The 25,247-nt window shown below is 49.0% G+C and overlaps 2 protein-coding genes across 2 annotated transcripts in view; one reads left to right on the top strand and one right to left on the bottom strand.

Moving 5' to 3' along the window:
* Window positions 1–1,387: 1,387 nt before the first annotated feature.
* RABL3 (RAB, member of RAS oncogene family like 3) lies at window positions 1,388–18,331 on the bottom strand. Its single transcript, XM_009906527.2, has 8 exons — window positions 18,232–18,331; window positions 17,694–17,785; window positions 16,004–16,133; window positions 10,335–10,449; window positions 8,732–8,882; window positions 7,537–7,608; window positions 5,932–5,970; window positions 1,388–1,597 (listed from the first exon to the last, which is right to left on the bottom strand). Exons 1-8 carry the CDS (start codon window positions 18,275–18,277, stop codon window positions 1,532–1,534), a joined length of 711 nt encoding a protein of 236 aa, XP_009904829.1. The 5' UTR covers window positions 18,278–18,331; the 3' UTR covers window positions 1,388–1,531.
* A 256-nt stretch (window positions 18,332–18,587) lies between these two features.
* The window catches only part of GTF2E1 (general transcription factor IIE subunit 1), an 88,325-nt gene continuing 81,665 nt past the window's right edge, over window positions 18,588–25,247 (top strand). Inside the window, exon 1 of the mRNA XM_009906529.2 lies at window positions 18,588–18,665. The gene's annotated coding sequence lies outside the window, so the exon portion shown is untranslated. The remainder of the gene's footprint in view (window positions 18,666–25,247) is intronic.

Raw genomic sequence — 25,247 nt, forward strand, 5'->3', positions numbered from 1 at the left:
TGGGGTCTCTTCCAACCTTAGTTACTGTGATACTGTGATACTGTCCTATGCTCAACATCTTTCCTAAACTGGGGGGCCCAGAACTGGACACAGGACTCAAGGTGTGGCCTAACCAGTGCTGAGTACAGGGGCAGAATGACCTCCCTGCTCCTGCTGGCCACACTGTTCCTGATGCAGGCCAGGATGCCATTGGCCTTCTTGGCCACCTGGGCACACTGCAGGCTCGTGTTCAGCCTACCATTGATCAGCACCCCCAGCTCCCTCTCTGCCTGCCTGCTCTCCAGCCACTCTGACCCCAGCCTGTAGCACTGCATGGGGTTGCTGTAGCCAATGTGCAGAACCTGGCACTTGGATGTGTTCAATCTCATGCCCTTGGCCTCTGCCCATCTGTCCAGCCTGTCAAGGTCCCTCTGCAGAGCTCTCCTACCCTCCAGCAGATCAACTCCTGCCCCCAGCTTGGTGTCATCTGCAAATGTACTGATGATGGACTTCTGGGGGGCTGAGAAATCATGCAAAGCCTGGGCTTTTAGGAAGAGAACAGCTTGCAGTGGCCCTCAGACCAAGTCAAGTCCCCTTTATCCTTACTACTAAATATGAAGAGGAAGCATCCCCATCACAGAACTTGCCTTCTAATCAGGCTCAGTGCCTACTTTGTACAGAGGTTTGTGTAACTGTTGAATTTCTACCCCTTCTAATTCAGAGGATGTCCTTACATGTCACATTTTCTGCATATGCTAAGCCCTGAGGCTCAGTCAAACCATGTCACATTTGTCCTAAACAAGCACTGCATAAAATAAACCACTTTCCCCATCAGCTTTCCTTGTATTGCCTTTTAATGTTCAGAAAAGGACTGCACTCATTTCTGAGAAGGTAACCAGGAATACCTGAGTCACTTGGAAGAGGACAAAGTAAACATCTCAATTTAAGAAGCAGAATTAACACCACCTGTTTTCTACTCAAGACTTTTTATTAAGGCTTCAACTCTTTTCTTCACCTCTTGCCTATTTATGTTTATCCCTTTTGAACAGGTCTGAAGAGTGTGTCCCATGTGAGGCAACACCAGTCATATAATAAAGGCTTCCTCTTATTTTCCAGACCATTCCTTAACACATCCTTACATGTTGCTCACTTGTTTTTTTTTCACTTCACTGCAAATTGGAAGCCCACTTGGTGTCACCTTTCCCTTAGAGGTAAGATGAATGCAATTCATCTCAAAGAGTGCCCGGAGATCCTCCAAACTAGAGCTGCAAACGTCACATACGCATTCACAGTGGATGAGGAAGCTTCCCATAGCAGTGTGAGAGGCATTCAATTTATTGCACACTTCCCCCAAGTGTTCCCATCTATCCAGATGGCTTGCAATCCTAAGGAACAACTCTCTAGGCTTCAGATTAGATGGTTCAGAAATCCTCTCCAGCCAAAGCAGCTTCGGCAGCCTGCTTGGCCGCAGGATCATTTTCACCCTGCCAGACAACAGCATCCAGTCAGAATGGGAATGTCCTTAAAAAGCCATCTTCCACCTCTTCATTTTTCACTCATAATGAAGGTTCTTCAGTGTTCCTCCTCCAAACCTTTTCCTTTCAGAGAAGCCAGGAATCTAGGGACAGGAAAGAGAAGTCATCATGTCAGAATCGGCGTGAGCTCCCTGTAGTCCATAACCGAGCACCATGTTCCCAAGCCAACTGCAACGGTGCCTCCCTCTTCCACTCCACCCCCAGAATCAGGACTAAAATGCTGTTAGTTAAACAAGCTGCAAAACTTGAGGATGGCTCATGTCTTACACAGAGCACCTTCAGGTTTTTTGGGGAAGGTTACAATGAAAGCCTGAATCTTTGGGGCAAATCCTAAACCAGGTAATTGCAGATTTCATATTCTTCATTTCACCCAGACTCAAAGGCAAACAAGAATTTCTCCACTCATTGTTGAAACTACAACAGTATTACCAAGTCCCATGAAAGATCTCTTGAGACTTTTATGCCTCCTAACCTGAGCCTGCAGTGCGCTTCTCTGGGAGTTGAAAGGACAGTTTCAAATGCTGCAAGCTTCAAGATCACAACACAAATGGCTGCAACAATGCAAAGGATTAGGGCTTCTGCTTTTGCGGCCAATCTGTACACACTGCCCACTCTAGGACAGTGAGTGCTCAAGGGCTCTCCCCAGCCTTGTTGCCCTTCTCTGGACACCTTCAAGAGTCTCACTGTCCTCCTTAAACTGAGGGGCCTAGAGCTGGACACAGGACTCAAGGTGTGGCCTAAGCAGTGCTGAGTACAGGGCAGAATGACTTCCCCTGTACTCAGCACTGCTTAGGCCATACCTTGAGTCCTGTGTCCAGTTCTGGGCCCCTCAGTTCAGGAAAGATGTTGAGTTGCTGGAAGGTGTCCAGAGAAGGGCAACAAAGCTGGGGAGGGGTCTGGAGCACAGCCCTGTGAGGAGAGGCTGAGGGAGCTGGGGTTGCTTAGCCTGCAGAAGAGGAGGCTCAGGGGAGACCTTCTTGCTCTCTACAACTCCCTGAAGGGAGGTTGTAGCCAGGTGGGGGTTGGTCTCTTCTCCCAGGCAACCAGCACCAGAACAAGAGGACACAGTCTCAAGCTGTGCCAGGGGAGGCTTAGGCTGGATGTTAGGAAGAAATTCTTCACAGAAGGAGTGACTGACCATTGGGATGTGCTGCCCAGGGAGGTGGTGGAGTCACCATCACTGGAGGTGCTTAGGAAGAGACTGGATGAGGTACTTGGTGCCATGGTTTAGTTGATTAGATGGTGTTGGGTGATAGGTTGGACTTGAGGTCTTTTCCAACCTGGTTAATTCTGTTCTACTCTAAAAAGCAGCAGGACACCATAGGCAAAAACTTACCTGCTTTAGCATTTTTTTTTGTATCAAAGTCACTAATTAAAAGTAATCCTTCTCTATAAGACATTTGATCACAGCCATAGCTACAAAAAACCTGAAACTTGACACTGATTTTCATCCTGAAACACCACAAGTGATCCAAGAGGCCTACTGTAGAAAACACACACACAGTACTAAGATCTAGACTAAGTAGATAATTTCAACTAGCAACATTGAGAGGTTCTACTGAACTCTCCAGTTCTAGTTTGGACTTTGGGGGCTTTTTAAATATGACTGTCCATTTCTTGAGATTTATTTTAAGCTCTTGAGTTGTCAGTGAGGCAGAAGAAGGGAGTCATCAGCAGGCTGTGATCTTGGGCACAGGGCCATAAGGAATATAAAGGTAATTGCTGCCTAGCCACTAAAAATGATTAAATAAGAAAAAAGCTTACATCATGCATCCAGCACTACCAGCACACAGGGAGCTGTCTGCATTAAGCTACTACTCATCTCCCAGGCAACCAGCAACAGAACACGAGGACACAGTCTCAAGCTGCACCAGGGGAGGTTTAGGCTGGAGGTGAGCAGAAAGTTCTTCTGAGAAAGAGTAATTGGCCATTGGAATGTGCTGCCCAGGGAGGTGGTGGAGTCACCATCCCTGGAGGTGTTCAAGAAGGGATTGGATGTGGCACTTGGTGCCATGGTCTAGTCATGAGGTGTTGGGTGACAGGTTGGACTTGATCTCTGAGGTCTTTTCCAACCTTATTGATTCTATGATAGTACCCCCATGAAAGCTTGACTTCCTTTTACTAGAATGTGGGGAGGAGGGGAGAGAGGAGGGGAGGAGGGGAAAGGCTTCATGCAGAACTGAAAGAGGGAAAAATAAATTTCACAGAATCACCAAGGTTGGAAGAGACCTCAAAGATCATCAAGTCCAACCTGTCACCACAGACCCCATGACTAAACCATGGCACCAAGTGTCACGTCCAATCCTCTCTTGAACACCTCCAGGGACGGTGACTCCACCACCTCCCTGGGCAGCACATTCCAATGGTGAACGACTCCCTCTGTGAAGAACTTTCTCCTCACCTCCAGCCTAAACTTCCCCTGGCACAGCTTGAGACTGTGTCCTCTTGTTCTGGTGCTGGTTGCTGGAAAGAGGAGACAACTCCCACCTGGCTACAACCTTCCTTCAGGTAGTTGTAGAGAGCAATAAGGTCTCCCCTGAGCCTCCTCTTCTCCAGGCTAAGCAACCCCAGCTCCCTCAGCCTCTCCTCACAGGGCTGTGCTCAAGGCCTCTCCCCAGCCTCGTTGCCCTTCTCTGGACATGTTCAAGTGTCTCAATGTCCTTCTTAAACTGAGGGGCCCAGAACTGGACACAGGACTCAAGGTGTGGCCTTACCGGTGCTGAGTACACAGGCACAATGACTTCCCTGCTCCTGCTGGCCACACTGTTCCTGATCCAGGCCTCTTTTTAAAAGGCATAAAAACATGCTCGAAGGAAGTAAGCAGTTTGTGACTATTCTTCCGCCCTGCTCTCCCTAAGGGACTTTCAGCAAGGCTACATCTACTGAAACATTGGATTGTATTTCAGTGGTGCCGTTGACAGCAATTTACAAGCACCTCACTGATGTGGTAAGTGGAACTTCACTGCTCTCTGCATGAGACTGCATATGGGAAGGTGTGGGACACAAAAAGTTGAAGTGGCCTGCCCAAGCCACAGGAGTCATTCTTCACCAACTGTCCTGAAAGCAGTTAATTCATTCCTTAACAGGTGGGTTAAAAGCTGGTATCATGCTGCCATTGTCCTTGTGGCTTTGCTGGTGCTATGAAAACTAGAGAAGAGGTGACTCAGGGGTGACCTTATTGCTCTCTACAACTACCATAAGGGAGGTTGTAGACAGGTGGGGGTTGGTCTCTTCTCCCAGGCACCCAGCACCAGAACAAGAGGACACAGTCTCAAGCTGCACCAGGAGAGGTTTAGGCTGGAGGTTAGGAGGAAGTTCTACACAGAGAGAGTGATTGTCCATTGGAATGGGCTGCCCAGGGAGGTGGTGGAGTTGCCATAGTATCAGTCAGGGTTGGAAGGGACCACAAGGATCATCTAGTTCCAACCCCCCTGCCATGGGCAGGGACACCTCACACTAGATCAGGCTGGCCCAGAGCCACATCCAGCCTGCTCTTAAACACCTCCAGGGATGGGGCCTCAACCACCTCCCTGGACAGCCCATTCCAGGGCTTCACCACTCTCATGGTGAAGAACTTCCTCCTCACATCCAGCCTGAATCTCCCTACATCCAGCTTCATTCCATTCCCTCTAGTCCTATCACTACCTGAGATGTCCCTCCCCAGCCTTCTTGTAGCCTCCTTCAGATACTGGAAGGCCACAATTAGGTCACCTGGGAGCCTTCTCTTCTCCAGACTGAACAGCCCCAACTCCTTCAGTCTGTCCTCACAGGAGAGGTGCTCCAGTCCTCTGCTCATCCTCGTGGCCCTTCTCTGGACACCTTCCAGCACCTCCAGATCCCTCTTTTAATAGGGGCTCCAGAACTGGAGGCAGTACTCCAGGTGGGGTCTCACTGGAGGTGTTCAGGAGGAGACTGGATGAGGCACTTGGTGCCATGGTTTAGTTGATTAGATGGTGTTGGGTGATAGGTTGGACTCGATCTTGAAGGTCTCTTCCAAGCTGGTCTATTCTATTCTATTCTACCTATACAGAAGATAAAATGCTGGTTCCAGCTGTGCAAACAAAGCCTTTTCATTGGCTTTCCAGGCAGCATCTTGGCCTAAGTCTGCAATCCAGCAGCCTGAAGCTGACAGATTTGAAGTGAGATCTTATTTGCCCATTTACCTCACTCTTGCAACTTCTACTCTCTTAGCATACTTCATTATTTCACTGCCAATCACAAACACTTCAGCTGACAGAAGTCAGCCCTTTTTTTTAATGTCTCTCCAAACCAGCTGTGCTCCCACAGACTTCAAGGCTCAATTACCAGCAGAGATTATCATTCAAATCACAAGAAGCCCACGTTTGAAGAGGACTCTGTCAGCAGTTCACATCACACAGGGAGAAACAAAAGAAGAAGAAGAAAAAAAATGCCAAACCTGATTGCCATCTCTTAAGAAGTATCTCTTCTCTATAACCTGGGAAAAACAGAGAGTGATCTCAGCAGGCACAACATATGCAGAACCTCATCTTCCAGTCAACACTTCACATGTGAGTGCTGAAACTCATGGCTAACTGGGACAAGGTCTGGAGCCACGTTCCCTGCTCCAGGCCTATTGCTTTATTGCACATAGAAGGAGCTGCCCCCTCCAGCTGTTCTTACCAAACCTGTGCTATCCTCAGCTTCTGCACACCAAATTTATTCATCCCTCACTATTAATGGAGGTAATGGTTTGCATCTCTCCTTACTGCATCAGTTATTCCCATCCCTCTCTGCAGCTGCAGCCATTCTGAGCACCAGATGAAGCTCATTCTGCAGGTGCATTAGAGCTCCAGTGGTTCTGTGGAGGCCCTAGACACAGGCAATGCTTGAGAAGAGGTAGTTGACTTGCTCACTGTGCTGAAGGATACATACAGAGGCAGCACTGTCAACCTAAGAATCAAAAAGTGATTTGTATCACCTTACTGCTGTTTGTAACTACCTGAAGGGAGGCTGTAGCCAGGTGGGGGTTGGTCTCTTCTCCCAGGCAACCAGCACCAGAACAAGAGGACACAGTCTCAAGCTGTGCCAGGGGAGGTTTAGGCTGGATATTAGGAAGAAGTTCTTCCCAGAAAGAGAGATTGGCCATTGGAATGTGCTGCCCAGGGAGGTGGTGGAGTCACCATCCCTGGAGGTGTTTAGGAAGAGGCTGGATGAGACCCTTACTGCCATGGTTTAGTTGATTAGATGGTGTTGGGTGATAGGTTGGACTTGATGATCTCTGAGGTCTTTTCCAACCTGGTTAATTCTATTCTAACCTATCACCCAACACCATCTAATCAAGCACCTCATCCAGTCTCTTCCTGAACACCTCCAGGGATGGTGACTCCACCACCTCCCTGGGCAGCACATTCCAATGGGCAATCTCTCTATGAAGAATTTCTTCCTAACCTCCAGCCTAAACCTCCCCTGGTGCAGCTTGAGACTGTGTTGGACTTGATGATCTCAAAGGTCTTTTCCAACCTGGTTAATTCTGTATTCTACCCCTGTACAATCTACACCCTCCTCCAATGAGAATCCAGGCCAAAGCTCCTCTGAAGTGTGATCTGTTACAGGAAGTGATCTGCTTAAATCAGAGCATTCCTCCTGTTATTTTCACAGCAGACCTTGATGCTTGGTTGCAGGAAGGCAGAGCAATATCCCAAATTTCTTGATTCCTAAATGCTTTAACGGGGATGAACAGAGCTAACCACAGGCTTGTACCTCCACACATTGCTGTCTTAGCACACTGCAAACCTACAAAGGGGCTCCAAAAGCACACTCAGAGTGTCTTTGCACATTTGTCAGCTCTTTGTCATTGCTCTCTGCAGATCAAGAATCAAATCTACAAGCAGATCAGCTGTTTTCTGGGGGTGTCCAAAAGCAGACCAATCTTTGGCCTCTCCACAACTGGCTTGAATCAACTCAAAAAGCAGAATGTGAAAGGAGCAGCTAGTTCTTTGATGCTCAACTCACAGACAGGACTCAATATATAGAACAATAAATCTTAATTGTCTTGACCTACCTTATCAAAAAACCTGCTTAGTTTGACAGCATTGGATGACCCTGCAGCCAGGTAACGAGGATTGGTGCAATCCTAGAACACAGCAACAAACCAAACACAAGGAAATCAATGCAAGGAAGTCAACACACTCACCAGACACAGCTAGAGAAAACCCATCTGCTGCTTTCTGCTCCACAGTCTTTTCAGACAAAAGGCCAACTTCTGTTTGGTGATCAGCTGAAGGATTCCAAATAGCCCTGTGTCCTCCAGTTCTTTCTGTCCTCTAGTTTGTACCCACTGCCTCTTGCCCTATCACTGAACACCACTGAAAAGAGCTCAGCCCCCATTGAAAACTGCCAACCATCAGCTCTAAGCTTTGGTAACCTCATCCAACACTCCCTATACAACTTCCTGTAGTGAAACAAAGACAGTTTGTTTCGTCAAGTAAGGGAGACAGCCATTCAAAATGTGTATGACTCCAGCATGGGCCAGCAGTGAGGCCAGGTGGCCAAGAAAGCATCCTGGCCTGCATCAGAACTAGTGTGGCCAGAAGGAGCAGGGAAGTCATTGTGTCCCTGTACTCAGCACTGGTTAGGCCACACCTTCAGTCCTGTGTCCAGTTCTGGGCCACTCAATAAAAGAAGGATACTGAGACACCTGAATGTGTCCAGAGAAGGGCAATGAGGCTGGGGAGAGGTATCAAGCACAAGCCCTGTGAGGAGAGGCTGAGGGAGCTGGGGCTGCTTAGCCTGGAGAAGAGGAGGTTCAGGGGAGAACTTCTTGCTGTCTACAACTACCTGAAGGGAGGTTGTAGCCAGAAGGGGGTTGGTCTCGTCTCCCAGGCAACCAGCACTAGAACAAGAAGACACAGTCTCAAGCTGTGCCAGGGGAAGTTTAAGCTGGAGGTGAGGAGAAAGTTCTTCCCAGGAAGAGTAATTGGCCATTGGAATGTGCTGCCCTGGGAGGTGGTGGAGTGACTGTCCCTGGAGGTGTTCAAGAGGGGATTGGACGTGGCACTTGGTGCCATGGTTTAGTAGTCATGAGGTGTTGGGTGATAGGTTGGACTTGATGATCTCTGAGGTCTTTTCCAACCTTAGTGGTTCTATGATTAGTGAGACAATCTCTAAACCTTAAATTTTGGCACACCCTCATTTAGGAAAAACAGGACTTGCCCCCATCTGGAAAAAGCCCAAGCAGTTATGCCAGGGATACTCACCAAATTTATCTCTTCAGCATTGAAATCCTCAGCCAAGAAAGCCGTTCTGGTCAGAACCTCATTCCGCTTCGTCTCTGGGATCTGATCCAGCTTAGTCCCTATCACCAGCAGGGGAATCTGGTTATCTGCAAACTGCTCGCGGTCATAGTCACTGATGAGGGAAACAAGCACAATGCTGAATGAGGCAATGGTCCTGTTAACTGGGCACAGGGGCACCAGCACAATCCTTGTCCCTCTCAAATGTCCATGTCCAGCCAACATGGATTTAGGAAGGGCAGGTCCTGCCTGACCAACCTGATCTCCTTCTATGATCAGGTGACAGCCTGGTGGATGTGGGGCAGGCTGTGGATGTGGTCTACCTGGACTTCAGCAAGGCCTTTGACACTCTCCCCCACAGCAAACTGCTGGCTAAGCTGTCAGCCCCAGGCTTGCACAGCAGCACTCTGAGCTGGGTTAGGAACTGGCTGGAGGCTGAGCCCAGAGAGTGGTGGTGAATGGTGCTACAGCCAGCTGGAGGCCAGGCACCAGTGGCATCCCCCAGGGATCAGTGCTGGGCCCCATGCTCTTTAACATCTTCATTGATGATCTGGATGAGGGGATTGAGTCAGTCATCAGCAGATTTGCAGATGACACCAAGATGGGAGCAGATGTTGGTCAGTTACAGGGCAGAAGAGCTCTGTAGAGGGACCTCGACTGACTGGACAGATGGACAGAGTCCAACAGGATGGCATTCAACAAGTCCAAGTGCCAGGTGCTGCACTTTGGTCACAGCAACCCCATGCAGAGCTACAGGCTGGGGTCAGAGTGGCTGGAGAGCTGCCAAACAGAAAGGGACCTGGGGGTGCTGATTGACAGCCACCTAAACATGAGCCAGCAGTGTGCCCAGGTGACCAAGAAGGCCAACGGCATCCAGGCCTGTATCAGGAATGGTGTGGCCAGCAGGAGCAGGGAAGTCATTGTGTCCCTGGACTCTGCATTGGTTAGGCCACAGCTTGAGTCCTGTGTCCAGTTCTGGGCCCCTCAGTTTAAGAAGGACATCGAGACACTTGAACGTGTCCAGAGAAGGGCAACGAGGCTGGGGAGAGGCCTTGAGCACAGCCCTGTGAGGAGAGACTGAGGGAGCTGGGGTTGCTTAGCCTGGAGAAGAGGAGGTTCAGGGAAGACCTTATTGCTCTCTACAACTACCTGAAAGGAGGTTGTAGCCAGGTGGGGGTTGGTCTCTTCTCCCAGGCAACCAGCACCAGAACAAGAGGACACAGTCTCAAGCTGTACCAGGGGAGGTTTAGACTGGAGGTGAGGAGAAAGTTCTTCCCGGAGAGAGTTGTTCACCATTGGAATGTGCTGCCCAGGGAGGTGGTGGAGTCACCATCCCTGGAGGTGTTCAAGAGGGGATTGGATGTGGCACTTGGTGCCATGGTTTAGTCATGAGGTCTGTGGTGACAGGTTGGACTTGATGATCTTTGAGGTCTCTTCCAACCTTGGTGATATTGTGATCTAATTTCAACTACCCTTAGGCATGGACACAAACTGCCCAAACACCTTGGCACTATTGCATCCTAATTGTTTCTCAGGATTCACAGCATTCACATTGTTTTTCACTCACCCATTTGTCACAAGAACTCCTGTCGGAGCAACGTCTCTGTTGAGTGCCTCCAAAGACCAGCGGTACAAATTCTGGGATGATTTCTTGTTGGTTAAATCATGCACTAAAATGATCCCTGAAATGAAAGGGAAGGCAGCAAGATGCTACTTAATGACTTTTTAAAAAACATATCTTACTTAAACAACATCTGCAGGCTCCTACATATCTGGGAATGAAGAAAGGGAGGTACAGCCAGTTCAGCTACAGTGAATGAGTAAAGCTGAAAATATCAGGATGCAACAGTTTTAATGCTGCTTGTCAGGAACTGGAGAAAAGCCAAGAGAAAAATCTCATTAAAGAACAGAGCCAACTCAGGGTTTAATCTGCAAGAGGCTTGCAGGTGTTAGGCCACACCTTGAGTCCTGCGTCCAGTTCTGGGCCCCTCAGTTTAGGAAGGACTTTGAGACACTTGAATGTGTCCAGAGAAGGGCAACGAGGCTGGGGAGAGGCCTTGAGCACAGCCCTGTGAGGAGAGGCTGAGGGAGCTGGGGTTGTTTAGCCTGGAGAAGTGGAGGCTCAGGGGAAACCTTATTGTTGTCTACAACTCCCTGAATGGAGGTTGTAGCCAGGTGGGGGTTGGTCTCTTCTCCCAGGCAACCAGCACCAGAACAAGAGGACACAGTCTCAAGCTGTGCCAGGGGAAGTTTAGGCTGGAGGTGAGGAAAAAGTTCTTCCCAGAAAGAGAGATTGGCCATTGGAATGTGCTGCCCAGGGAGGTGGTGGAGTCACCATCCCTGGAGGTGTTCAAGAAAGGATTGGATGGTTCAAGAGGGGATTGGATGTGGCACTTGGAGCCATGGTTTAGTTAGTCCTGAGGTGTTGGGTGATAGGTTGGACTTGACTATCTCTGAGGTCTTTTCCCCATTGATTCCATGATTCATTGCCTGATTCCCCTACATCTAGTCCTAACGATACTGCAACTGTGTTACTGCAGCAGAGAATTCATCCTTTCTCTTTTACCTGGTTATTAAACATAATTGTCATTTTGTCATACCATCCAAAAAGTCTGAGGGCTGTTTCTTTCTTTGAGTGAGCTTAGAGAATGCCTTTCTGAGTGTTCAAGAACTAATGGTCCATATACCTGGGGAGATATCTGAAAGGAGAAACAGATTCTGACAAACTTTCTCAGTCAGCCAAATGGCTGCTAGAAACTAGTAAGATTTGATGTATTTAAGCCTAAGCTTCCAGCAGTTTTCATTACCATGATCCTTCAAAATGTATATTCTGAGACAAAACCAGCCAGCCACACTTCCTAGCTGTGCCACTAAAAGAAATCCACTTCTGATAAGTACAGCTCCTAACTCAACTACCAACTCCTGCTGGCAAATTTCTTCTATTCATTCACACCTTCTGCAACCTGTGGAATACTCCTCCTTCCTCCAGGTGTCAAACCACTCAAGGACAATATGGAATTACACCCCCTCTTTGCATCAGGACTCCTTCTCAACACACTTCACAATCTATAGATGGAAAAAGCTTATCAACTTAATCTTTCAACTCAACTCCCAAAGGTGCCACAAACCAGCCACATTTCCACAAAGATTTTCCACTCCCCCACACAATTGTGCACACTCTCCTATGAGAGTTCCCAACATATCACCACCATCACCCTATTTCAAAGCATTTAGCTCAGTAACAGCATGAAAAGGCAACTCAACTGCGTGTCCACCCCCAGCATAGGGGAAAAAAAAACCCCTGATACAACATAGCTTGGCCTATAGGAACAGATTCAGAGGCACTGCTGCATGATCTTAGAGAAACACTCTCCACCTCCAGCTACTCTTCACAGAATAGTAGGGGTTGGAAGGGAACTCTGAAGATCATCTAGTTCAACCCCCTTGCTAAAATCAGGGCCACCTGAAGTCAGTCCCAAAGGAACACATCCAGGTCCATTCTGAATGCCTCCAAACTCCTCAACCTCTCTGGGCAGCCTGTTCCAGTACTCTGCCGCTCTCCAAGGGAAGAATTTCTTCCTTATCTTTATGTGGAGCCTCCCCTTCCACAGTCATGTTTTTGCCTGGTCAGCCCCCTTATCTGCCTCACTGAAAACCTACACAGTTAGTTCCAGCAGTAGAAAAAAAGACTGTGTCAAGATCAAAAAAGAGCAGGCAGGACCAATGACTGCTAAAGGAAATCCTCCTCCCCCACTAAGGTCTGCAAGCCACAGTCTTACTGTCCAGTCACTGTTCTAGACTATCACAGTCCACACACCAGAAGCAGGGTCACCAAAGCAGAACTGTGGTCAAGCCCCAAGCAAACCATACCTAACCTTGTCAAAAACTGTCTCTCCCTGACAGCCTTTGCAGATGCTGCCACAACCAAACATTAAATGTCCTTTGATCTCAGATTTTTCAGACCACTTGCAAGCCCAGAATGCAGAAGCAGTCAGGCAGAAGGAACACATTCATATTCTCTTTTGAAATCAGGTCAAACAGAGGCAATTTGTGAGACATGATCTAATGAAGGAATTAATGTAATGAAAGAAACCAGAGCCAAGGCTAACTACTAAAGCCAACAGGTTTCATATGTGAGCTGCCTAATATCTTCTGGGCACTGGAGACAAATAATTCTATTCTAGTAACATAATCAATTATAATTCAGACACATAAATTCAGTATTTCATCTCCTAATGTGCTGTTATAGGATATTTCCAAGTCTGACCTACACTCACTGGCATACTGGTGCCAAAGCCCATCTTTTCATATACCAAACAGACTTGCTTTGAAGGCACAACTCAACTGAAACCTTATTTAGAGAGGTAAACATAAGCTAGAGGTGGTGGAGTCACCATCACTGGAGGTGTTTAGGAAGAGACTGGATGGGGTGCTTGGTGCCATGGTTTAGTTGATTGGATGCTGTTGGGTGATAGGTTGGACTCGATGATCTCAAAGGTCTCTTCCAACCTGGTTATATCTATTCTATTCTATCCTATCCTTTAGTCTACTCAATGATCTCAAAGGTCTTTTCCAACCTGGTTAATTCTGTTCTATTCTATAAACAGATTTCTTCCTCCTTGCCCAGAAGGAAAAGATAGCCAATGAAATAATCACAGAGCAACTGTGTTTATTGTATGGCTTAACACACTCTTGAAAGGCCCTCAAATGATTTGGCACAAGAGAAGAGAATGAAACAGAACACCTGTGACAGGCTTTCAGAAGCAGTTGTTAACCTTGCATACACCTACTTTTAGTGAACAACCCTTGGATGCCAAGTAGTAACAACTGCAATACTGCATTGTTAGGTTTACAGTCTCTTACTAGTGGCAGAGATGGACTAGTAGAGGGACCTCGACAGGCTGGACAGATGGGCAGAGGCCAAGGGCATGAGATTGAACACATCCAAGTGCCAGGTTCTGCACATTGGCCACAACAACCCCATGCAGTGCTACAGGCTGGGGTCAGAGTGGCTGGAGAGCAGTCAGGCAGAGAGGGACCTGGGGGTGCTGGTTGATGGTAGACTGAACATGAGCCTGCAGTGTGCCCAGGCAGCTAAGAGGGCCAATGGCATCCTGGCCTGCATCAGGAACAGTGTGGCCAGCAGGAGCAGGGAGGTCATTCTGCCCCTGTACACTGCACTGGTTAAGCCACACCTCGAGTCCTGTGTCCAGTTCTGGGCCCCTCAGTTTAGGAAGGAGGTTGACTTGCTGGAACGAGTCCAGAGAAGAGCAACAAAGTTGGTGAGGGGTTTGGAACATAAGCCCTACGAGGAGAGGCTGAGGGAGCTGGGGTTGCTTAGCCTGGAGAAGAGGAGGCTCAGGGGTGACCTTATCACTCTCTACAACTACCTGAAGGGAGGTTGTAGACAGGCAGATGTTGGTCTCTTCTCCCAGGCAGCCAGTACCAGAACAAGAGGACACAGTCTCAGGCTGTGCCAGGGGAGGTTCAGGCTAGATGTTAGGAAAAAGTTCTATACAGAAAGAGTGATTGCACATTGGAATGGGCTGCCTGGGGAGGTGGTGGAGTTGCCATCATTGGAGGTGTTCAGGAGGAGACTTGATGGGGTGCTTGGTGCCGTGGGTTAGTTGTTTAGGTGGTGTTGGATTGGTTGATGGGTTGGACGCGACGATCTTGAAGGTCTCTTCCATCCTGGTTTATTCTATGTATGTATTCTGTGTATGTATTCTATGTATGTAGGCCTTTAAGTCTCAGCTGAAGGTACAAAATACTAGTTTCTGTATACAGCAAGGTTGCAAGATTCAATTCTTTCAAGTAATTTGGCAAATTACAGGAGCAAAGGTGGTTACCAGCCTGCTGCAATCTGATGGGAGAACAGTTCAAATTTGCCCAGGTAGGATATAACTACTGAAGGTCATAGAATCAATAAGGCTGGAAAAGACCTCAGAGATCAAGTCCAACCTGTCACCCAGCACCTCATGACTAACTAAACCATGGCACCAAGTGCCACATCCAATCCCCTCTTGAACACCTCCAGGGATGGTGACTCCACCACCTCCCTGGGCAGCACATTCCAATGGCCAATCTCTCTTTCTGGGAAGAACTTTCTCCTCGCCTCCAGCTTAAACTTCCCCTGGTGCAGCTTGAGACTGTGTCCTCTTGTTCTGGTGCTGGTTATTTGACTGATGTAGACTTTGGAACTGAACAGAGCAGAAAGTATACATCATGCTTAGACACATTGTCCCAGTTTGAGGCAGACCCTCCCTTGCCTCCCACCGGGGCACAAAAAATGAGACTCAAATGGATTGCAGAAGTGATGGGAAGCTTAAATGGAAAAGCAGTGAGTGTTTTACAGAGAGCTACAAGCACAGTGACCAAAAAGATCCCAAAGCATACAGAGTCCCTTACAGCACACCCAAAAGCCTCCCAGCATTCCCCTTCTCCCTACCTGAGGGGACACCCCAAACCACCAGGGCTCTTTCTTCCCCCACTCCACTGTTAGGCTACCCTCAGCTGGCCAGATCTGAGATTGCCCTTCCCTCTTCTCCTCCTGGCATTAGGCCTGGCTAGGCCTAAGAGGCTTTGAGACAACTCCCCTTCCATTACCAGATGTGGTGTGGTAGGGCAAAGCACTTGCAAGCCCTCCACCCTGTTTTCAGAATGGGTGTTAACCCACCACACCAGGTAGGGAGCATCTCCCACAGAAGCAGTGAGGGAAGAAAGAGGAAGTGAGAGACCCTGCTGATAGATTCACAGGGAGCAGGACATTATGGGTATGAAATACACAGCTTCCTGTGTCCCCCCACTGGGCTGGACCCTCGGGACACTGGAGGTGTATCTTGTGTGCTAGCAACAGGAGGCACCCAGCCTTAACTGCCACACATGTATATCTGGTGTGGAAAGGTGAAGGCAAGTGTAGCTGGAAGGGACAACACTGTCACTTCAAAGACTCCCTGCTGTGCCAGCTGCACAAGACTTCAGTAAAAGGCAGACAAAACTCAGCTGCACATGTTTATCTAAACCAGTTTTCAGTTCAAAACTGAATCCATAAAATTATGCTTCCAAATGGCATTTCCCTCCCCCCCCCCATATAAATGTACTGAAATCAGAACAGACAACAATACAGCCCTCAGTAACACCTACACAGCTCCTGCCCCAAAAGCAGGAGACAGTGCAGAACAGAAGCAGTGACAAAACCAGACTTTTGAAAACAACATTTACACCAAGCAAGCTTACCATTCAGCAGGTTATAAAAGACTGCTCGTGTGCTTTTCACGCTAGTGGCACTACCCACTGAACCTCCAACATCCCACAGCTCAATGTAGTAGGTCTTCTCTTCTGGAGTCCCTTCCTTGTAGTCATGGATCTGATGAAAAATTCACAGCATGCATGACCAGAGCACCAGCTCACAGGAGTTAACCCATGCAACACTTAAACAGTCATCATCAGTAAAGACACCAAGGGTACTCAGCACTGGTTAGGCCACACCTCGAGTCCTGTGTCCAGTTCTGGGCCCCTCAGTTTAGGAAAGATGTTGAGTTGCTGGAAGGTGTCCAGAGAAGGGCAACAAAGCTGGGGAGGGGTCTGGAGCACAGCCCTGTGAGGAGAGGCTGAGGGAGCTGGGGTTGCTTAGCCTGGAGAAGAGGAGGCTCAGGGGAGACCTTCTTGCTCTCTACAACTCCCTGAAGGGAGGTTGTAGCCAGGTGGGGGTTGGTCTCTTCTCCCAGGCAACCAGCACCAGAACAAGAGGACACAGTCTCAAGCTGTGCCAGGGGGAGTTTAGGCTGGATGTTAGGAAGAAATTCTTCCCAGCAAGAGAGATTGGCCATTGGAATGTGCTGCCCAGGGAGGCGGTGGAGTCACCATCACTGGAGGTGTTTAGGAAGAGACTGGCTGGGGTGCTTGGTGCCATGGTTTAGTTGATTAGATGGTGCTGGGTGATAGGTTGGACGCAATGATCTCAAAGGTCTCTTCCAACCTGGTTAGTTCTATTCCATTCTGTGCTAGTCTATCCTGTAGTCCAACCCCCCTGCTAATGCTGGGTCACCTAGAGCATGTTGCACAAGAGCATATCCAAGCAGGTTTTGAATGTCTTCAGGGAAGGTGACTCCACAACCAGACTGGGCAGCCTGGTCCAGTGCTCCAGAACCCTCAAAGGAAAGAATTCTCACCTTAAGACCAAGTGAAACCTCCTGTGTTCCAGTTTGTGCATTTTGCCTCTTGTCCTATCACTGGGTGCCACTGGAAACTGCCCTGCCCCATCTCCTTGACCTCCCCCCTTTGGATATTCATAAGCATTATTAACTTCCTCCCTCAGTCTTCTCTTTTTAGGCTAAAGAGCCCCAGGTCCTGCAGCCTCTCCTTGTATGAGAGATCCTTCAGTCCCCTCACCATCCTCATTGTCCTCCAGTAGACTCTCTCCAGTAATTTTTTGTCCCTCTTGAACTGGAAGCCTAGAACCAAATAAAATACTCCAGGTATGGCCTCACCAGAGCAGAGGGTCACGGAAGAACCTCCATCAACCCATCTGTCACAGTGTTCTGAATGTACCCCAGAATACCATTGGCCTTTTTGCCCATGAGGGCACATTGCTGGCTCACGCTGAACTTGTCCACTAGCACTCCCAGGTCCTTCTGTACTGGTGCACAAGGTTATTCCTCCTCAGCTGCAGGACTCTACACTTCCATTTGTTGAACTTCATGAGGTTCACCTCTGCCCAACTCTCCAGCATCCTGATTTGCTTTAAAAGATTAAGTCCTTAGCAAATAAAACAAACCCAAACAAAACCAAACATCACATTGTAAGACACCTCTTTCTTTGGCCATAAGCTATGGAAGAGAATAAATAATTACATAAAAAAGCCAAGGCCCTTCTCTACGCTTACATGTTGACCTAGGGCTATAAAGAGGTCAGGCATGTCACCTACTCGAACATCCACCGAGCAGCCCACTGTCCACGACGGGTTTCCCAGCACCTGGTTTTGGCACAGGAGATGAACAAGGGAAGACTTTCCGACGCCTGCAAATACACACAGAGAACAGTTCCTGGCAGATCACACAAGGACGGCTGAGAAGCCCACGGGCTGAAGCGCTAATTAAACTCTCGGCAGGAGCGGGTAACAGTCGCTGGCCAGCGCCCAGCGCAAAGGTGTGAGGGGGTTAAGGAACAAAGCCCCGAGGGCCGACAGGTACCCCCGCACTCCCTGCAACAGGTGAGGCGAGGGCAGACGAGCAGAGCCCCGGCCGACATAGCTCGGAGAGTGGGGTCTCCCAGCACCCGTCCCAAGCACAAAAGGGGCGGAGGGAGCGGCGGTGGGAACGGCAGAACGCGCATGCGCAGCCAAGTAGCTCCGGGGAGGGCACCCTCCCGCGTCCGTGGTGTGAGGGGAGATGGCGGAAGGGGACATCCCCAGCTCTCTCACGGCTCCGGAAAGGGGGGATGGTGGGAAGGGGAGGGACACTCACCGGAGTCACCCAACACCAGTACCTTGACCCTGTCCAAAGCTGCCATCTTACTGCACCTCCCAGCAACCCCGGAAACCGCTTCCCTTCCCGGGGCCGCCAATCTCAGCGCACGCTTCTCTCCGCCTATTGGCTGTCTGCTCGAGCGTAGGCGTCGCTTTCAGTGTTGATTGGCTTAAACTTCCGTGAGGGCAGGAACGCTGGGATCTCTGCGGGGTACCGATTGGCTTGCCTTTCTGTCGTTCATCGCTGACGCAGTGAGTCGAGCGCGCGGTGGGCGAGGAGGGGTTCTACTACGCATGTGCAGTACACGGAGCCCTGTTGGCCGAGATTCCCCCGAGCTGTGTGACGTCACAAGAGGGCGCGGCCGTGTGACGTGCTCTGGCGGAGCCGCCGGAAGCGCTGCTTGGAGCGGCGAGAGCTGGAGGCGGCGGCAGGTCAGTGCCGGCTTCAGCGAGCCGGGGTCGTGCCCGCCCTGCGCTGCTGGAGGGGTCCCGCCGGGCTTCGCCCTTTCAGGCTGTGCCATCCTGCGGCCAGCGGCCGTTCCGGGCGGGGACTCAACGTGGTGTTGCCAGGGGAGATTAATGGCTGGGAGACCCCTCTGCCCCTCCCCCATCCATTCGCTTCCCGGGAGCCCAACGGCGGGTATCTGTGGTCCTCAGGGGCCCGGCACTACGTCCCCTACTCTTCCCCCAGTTCTTTTGGGTGCTGCTGACGGGCTGGGTATGCAAGCAGCGCCCGTGGGGGTCCGTACTCCCCTCAAGTTGTCTGGCTGGGCCGCTGCTCTAGGCGCCTACTTCGCCTTTGGCTCCAAACCACTGTCGGCCTCTCCTTGTATGTTTTTTGTGGGGCTTTTCTTGCTTGGTTTTTTTTTTTTGTAGGTGATGCGGCCGAGCCCCTCCGGTTGTGGTACAGGAGCCTATGCAATTGTCTGTTTAAAACCACATGAAATGGGTAGGGGATAGGAAGCCGTGCAGATAGCAATACGGGGTTCTCCACTCCACGTGGTATTAAAGCTGAGTCTGCTCCTGTAGGAAATCTGCAGTTTGAAGGAAGGTGGAAGATTATGGGAGTCTGAGGAGTAACTAACATTGCAACAAATCTAGCCAATTTTGTTTCGCCAGGTTTGACCTTTGGTTGAATCCATACAACGAATCCCTTCAGTTCAGCAAAATCCATACTTTTGGTGTGTAGGTTTTCCTCTGGCTTCACAAGCTTGCTGGTTACCTGAAAAGCAAATAAGCATCCCATTGCATAAGGGCACTAAGCTGTTGAATTGGTTTGACTTGTCAAACATGTATCATTGCAAGTGACTCAGAATGCATAAGGAGGCTCAGCAGTCTGGAAAGGGTGTGCAGCAGTGCACAGTTAATGCATGTTTTCATGGAATCCAGGTCAGGTAGCATTTTTCAGCCATGGAAGGTAGTTTCTTCTCTCATCTTCTCCACTGGCATCCTTTCCTGTTTGCTGGTTCAATAGGTTGTTGGACTTTTTCACTAGCCAGTTCAACTGTTGAAAAACCCAGTAGAATTGGGGAGGGGGAGAAAGAAGGTATTGTTTTGCCTCTTGGTGATACAAACTGGTGCACATGCAGGTCTTTGTGTGTGCCAGAGTTGGCACAGGAGAAGGCAGAGCAGGGGTGATGGGAGTTTCATTCCCCTTTTCTGCTTCCTTTAAGATACTATTTGCTAGTCTTTCACACAGGACACTTCAGGGGATTCTTGTAAGTGAGAAGCTACACGAGTTAAAGCTAACCTATTATCTTGTTTAGTTTCTCTGTTACTTACTTCCACAGCATAGACACTTTTTTTTGCTGCTACACCCTGATGAACTAAAACTTTCCTGAACCTAGTGCTTCTGTAAATCTTGACCTTCTTGCTGGGATTCCTGAAAATCCCAGTGGGAAGTGTGGTGTTCCAGGCCTCACTGAACCCAGAATATGGAAAACAATTGCTGCTGCTGAAAAACAAATGCTGGGCTTAAGCCCACTGTACTTGAGTGTAATTGTGACTTCTTAGGCTTGATAATACTGAGAAACAGTTCTACTTCCTTTAGAAAAATATCAAGCCAAACATTAGCACTTCATTGTAGAAGGGACATGTTTGAGGAGTCTCCAAAATCATAGCTGTGCTTCTGTTGCTGTATTGTTCAAACTGTAACAGTTTCTGATGCTTGGTGGTTGAAATGTTTTAGTAATTTCACACTACAGTTGAGTCATAGAATCACAGAATCAATAAGGTTGGAAAAGACTGCAGAGATCATCAAGTCCAACCTGTCACCCAACACCTCATGGCTTCAAATCCCATGTCCAGTCCCTATATGAACACCTCCAGGGACCTCCACCACCTCCCTGGGCAGCACATTCCAATGGCCAATAACTCTTTCTGTGAAGAGCTTTCTCCTCACCTCGAGCTTAAACTTCCCTTGGTGCAGCTTGAGACTGTGTCCTCTTGTTCTGGTGCTGATTGCCTGGGAGAAGAGACCAACCCCCACCTGGCTACAACCTCCCTTCAGATAGTTGTAGACAGCAAGAAGGTCTCCCCTGAGCCTCAATTAAATGTTCTTGGCACCACTTGAGGAAAGCCCTCTGTTCCTCATCCTTAGCCACACATTCTTCTCTCTACTTTGTGTAGGCTGTAGTCTGGTAGCATAAATGATTCAGTTCTTGAACTTTTCCCCCTTGCTGTCCACCTAAAATACGTTACATCTTTGGCATGGTAGTTTTTCACTTTTTATTGGCTTGATTCACCTTTCAGACAGCTGGCAAAATTAGTGCAGAGTGGGCAGGGATTGTGGTTGAAGGCCGTGAAGGGAGATTCTCCTCTTCTTTATGAATTTCCTTCCTGGGAAGAACATTATCCTCTTCTTTATGGGAGAGGATAATTTGACTTAAGCTGTAACTGGGAACTTCTACCTTCACTCTTTGTGTTACCAAGTTTGGCCTTCAGTAATTGGTGTGCACCATTTTTTGTCTGCAGCTACAACTGTAAAGAGTTGTTAATGCTAATGTCTATATGATGTACTGCAGGAGCAGGGAAGTCATTGTGCCCCTGTACTCAGCACTGGTTAGGCTACTTCTTGAGTCCTGTGTCCAGTTCTGGGCCCCTCAGTTTAGGAAAGATGTTGAGTTGCTGGAAGGTGTCCAGAGAAGGGCAACAAAGCTGGGGAGGGGTTTGGAGCACAGCCCTGTGAGGAGAGGCTGAGGGTGTTGGGGTTGCTTAGCCTGGAGAAGAGGAGGCTCAGGGGAGACCTTATTGCTCTCTCCAACTCCCTGAAGGGAGGTTGTAGCCAGGTGGGGGTTGGTCTCTTCTCCCAGGCAACCAGCCTCAACCTGTGCCAGGGGAGGATTAGGTTGGATGTTAGGAAGAAATTCTTCCCAGAAAGTGATTTGCTATTGGAATGTGCTGCCCAGGGAGGTGGTGGAGTCACCATCCCTGGAGGTGTTCAAGAGGGACTTGGATGTGGCACTTGGTGCCATGGTTTAGTTAGTCATCAGGTGTTGGGTGACAGGTTGGACTCGATGAGGTCTTTTCCAACCTTACTGATTCTGTGATAAATTTGATGTTTTTCATGTCCATCCTACCCAGTGTGCTTTATCTTCAGTGCTGCAGGTTGTTACTGTGCAGTGGTTTGTCTTGGCCATTGTTGTCCTTTTGTTTCTTCCCTGCCAATGTCTCCTGATGTTCATAAATGATTAAGGTCAGTGCAGACATCATTATGAAACAGATGCACGTCCATTAAAACCTTATTAGGAGATGTTATCTTCTTTCTTTGCACAACTAATTAATTCAGGTTTGACTTACTCCTTCAGTGGAAGGTGAAATCACTGCTCAAGGATACAACAGTGAAGTCCCCTGCTTTGGAATTTCACACTGATAGTCTCATGGCACTGGGTTACTGTTGGGAGCTGCTTCACTGTCTGACTTACCTGATGAAAGCTAGTAAGGATTTGGAGCTCATATGCTGTAGCCTGGGTCTCTTCATGGCAGAGTGGCCAGGTATCAGCTTTTCCTAGAGAAACTAGCTTTTCCTAGTTGTGGCAGTGGTATATGCATGCTCCTCTCATGCCTTTGTTCTGCATAGCCTCACTGAAAAGATAATGTGATTACCAAATACGATATTGCAAAATATGTCCTTCAGCCAGCCAGAGAATCATAGAATTGTTAGGGTTGGAAGGGACCTCAAGGATCATCCAGTTCCAACCCCCCTGCCATGGGCAGGGACACCCCACACTAGATTGCGTTGCTCAGAGCCACATCCAGCCTGGCCTTAAAACCCTCCAGGGATGAGGCTTCCACCACCTCCCTGGGCAACCTGTGCCAGTGTCTCGCCATCCTCCTGGGGAAGAACTTCTTCCTAACATCCAGCCTCAATCTCCCCACCTCCAGCTTCATTCCATTCCCCCTAGTCCTATCACTACCTGAGATCCTGAGAAGTCCCTCCCCAGCCTTCTTGTAGCCCCCTTCAGATACTGGAAGGCCACAATTAGGTCACCTGGGAGCCTTCTCTTCTCCAGATGAACAGCCCCAACTCCTTCAGTCTGTCCTCACAGCAGAGGTGCTCCAGCCCTCTGCTCATCCTCGTAGCCCTTCTCTGGACACCTTCCAGCACCTCCAGATCCCTCTTGTAATAGGGGCTCCAGAACTGGAGGCAGTACTCCAGGTGGGGTCTCACCAGAGCAGAGGGGGAGAATCCCCTCCCTTGACCTGCTGGCTATGCTTTTCTTGATGCAGCTCAGGATCTGATTGGCTTTCTGGGCTGCAAGTGCTCACTGCTGGCTCCTTGAGCTTCTCATCCACCAGCACCCCCAAGTCTTTTTATTCAGGGCTGCTCTCAAGCCAGCCATAGAAATCTTTGAGTTGTTGACATAAGGCCTCAATATAGGATAAAAATTGGTGTTTGCTGAACATATGTCTATTCTTCTTTTCATAGGTAATTTGGTTGTGTTCAGTGTTGTTGACCACTCTGCACCTAGCTGAAAGGATGTGTAGCAAGGTTGGTGTTAGTCTCTTCTCCCTTGTAACAGGTGATAGGACAAGAGGAAATGACCTCAGGTTGCGCCAGGGGACATTTAGATTTCACATTAGACAAAAATCTCTTGACAGAAAGGGTTCTCAAACCCTGGAATAGGCTCCCCAGGGATGTGGTTGAATCCTCATGAAGACCTCTAAGATCATTGAGTCCAACCATCCACCTAAGAACACCATGGCCATTAAACTATGTCCTGAAGCGCCATGTCCCTGTGTTTCTTGAACACCTCCAGAGAGGGTGACTCTACCACCTCCTTTGGCTCTGTGGTGCTACAGGATGTGGTGTGGTACCAGCCTTGGTAGAGTTAGATAGTAGTTGGACTTGATGATCTTAAAGGTCTTTTCTGACCAGAGCAATTCTATGAGAGAACAGAATAGAATTAACCAGGTTGGAAGTCCATCAAGTCCAATCTATCACCCAACACCATCTAATCAACTAAACCATGGCACCAAGTGCCTCATCCAGGCTCTTCCTACACACCTCCAGTGATGGTGACTCCACCACCTCCGTGGGCAGCACATTCCAATGGCCAAACTCTCTTTCTGGGAAGAATTTCTTCCTAACATCCAGCCTAAACCTCCCCTGGTGCAGCCTGAGACTGTGTCCTCTTGTTCTGGTGCTGGGTGCCTGGGAGAAGAGACCAACCCCCACCTGGCTACAACCTCCCGTCAGCGAGTGGTAGAGAGCAAGGAGGTCTCCCTTGAGTCTCCTCCAGGCTAAGCAACCCCAGCTCCCTCAGCCTCTCCTCACAGGGCTGTGCTCCAAACCCCTCCCCAGCTTTGTTGCCCTTCTCTGGACACCTTCCAGCAACTCAACATCTTTCCTAAACTGAGGGGCCCAGAACTGGACACAGGACTCAAGCTGTGGCCTAAGCAGTGCTGAGTCCAGGGGCACAATGACTTCCCTGCTCCTGCTGGCCACACTATTCCTGATACAGGCCAGGATACCCCTGGCCTTCTTGGCCACCTGGGCACACTGCAGGCTCCTGTTCAGCCTGCCATCAACCAGTACCCCCAGGTCCCTTTTTGCCTGGCCACTCTCCAGCCACTCTGTCCACAGCCTGTAGCACTGCATGGGGTTGCTGACCTGAGGAATCACAGCATGGTTTGGGTTGGAAGGGATCTTTCATTGCCATCTAGTCCAGTTTCCTTGCAGTAAGCAGAGACATAGTCATCTAGAGCTGAGAGCCTTGTTCCAGCTGACCTGGAATGTTTCCAGGGATGGGGCACCTGCATCCATTATAGGCAACCTGAGCCAGGGTCTCATCACTGTCAGTGTAAAAACATTGGCTCTTCTATCTAGTGTGAAGTGCCCTCTCTATTGTTTTAAAGCCATCATCCTTTGTTGTGTTGGCCTGCCTAGGGAGGTGGTGGAGTCACCATCACTGGAGGTGTTTAGGAAGAGACTGGCTGAGGCACTTGGTGCCATGGTTTAGTTGATTAGATGGTGTTGGGTGATAGGTTGGACTTGATGATCTCAAAGGTCTTTTCCAACCTGGTCTGGTCTATTCCTATTCTATTCTGTCTTTCTAATATGCTTCCTCTATGTACTGAAAGATCAGAATAAATTCTCCTTGAAGCCTTCTCTTGTGCATGAGAAGAAGAAATAAATGTGTAAGAACTTTAGATGAGGGGGAAAAATAATGTTTTAGTAATTGAGATGAAGAAGCATTCCTGAATCTCTAACTGTTGCTGAATGCCAAAGGCACAATGCATTCCCTTGGAGGTGGTCTTATTTATTGGTCCTTTGTAGGTCTCATTTTAAGCTGTTTGAGTGCATTTTTCAGGAAATGGTGCCTTAAGTCCAACCTGATCTCCTATGATCAGGTGACCCGTCTGCTGGACGTGGGGAGGCCTGTGGATGTAGTCTGCCTGGACATCAACAAGGCCTTTGACACCGTCCCCCACAGCAAACTGCTAGCTAAGATGTCAGCTCGTGGCTTGGACAGCAGCTCTCTGAGATGGGTTAGGAACTGGCTGGAGGCTGAG

The sequence above is a fragment of the Dryobates pubescens genome, chromosome 8 (assembly GCF_014839835.1).
Source record: "Dryobates pubescens isolate bDryPub1 chromosome 8, bDryPub1.pri, whole genome shotgun sequence".
NCBI classification, from domain to species: Eukaryota; Metazoa; Chordata; class Aves; order Piciformes; family Picidae; genus Dryobates; species Dryobates pubescens.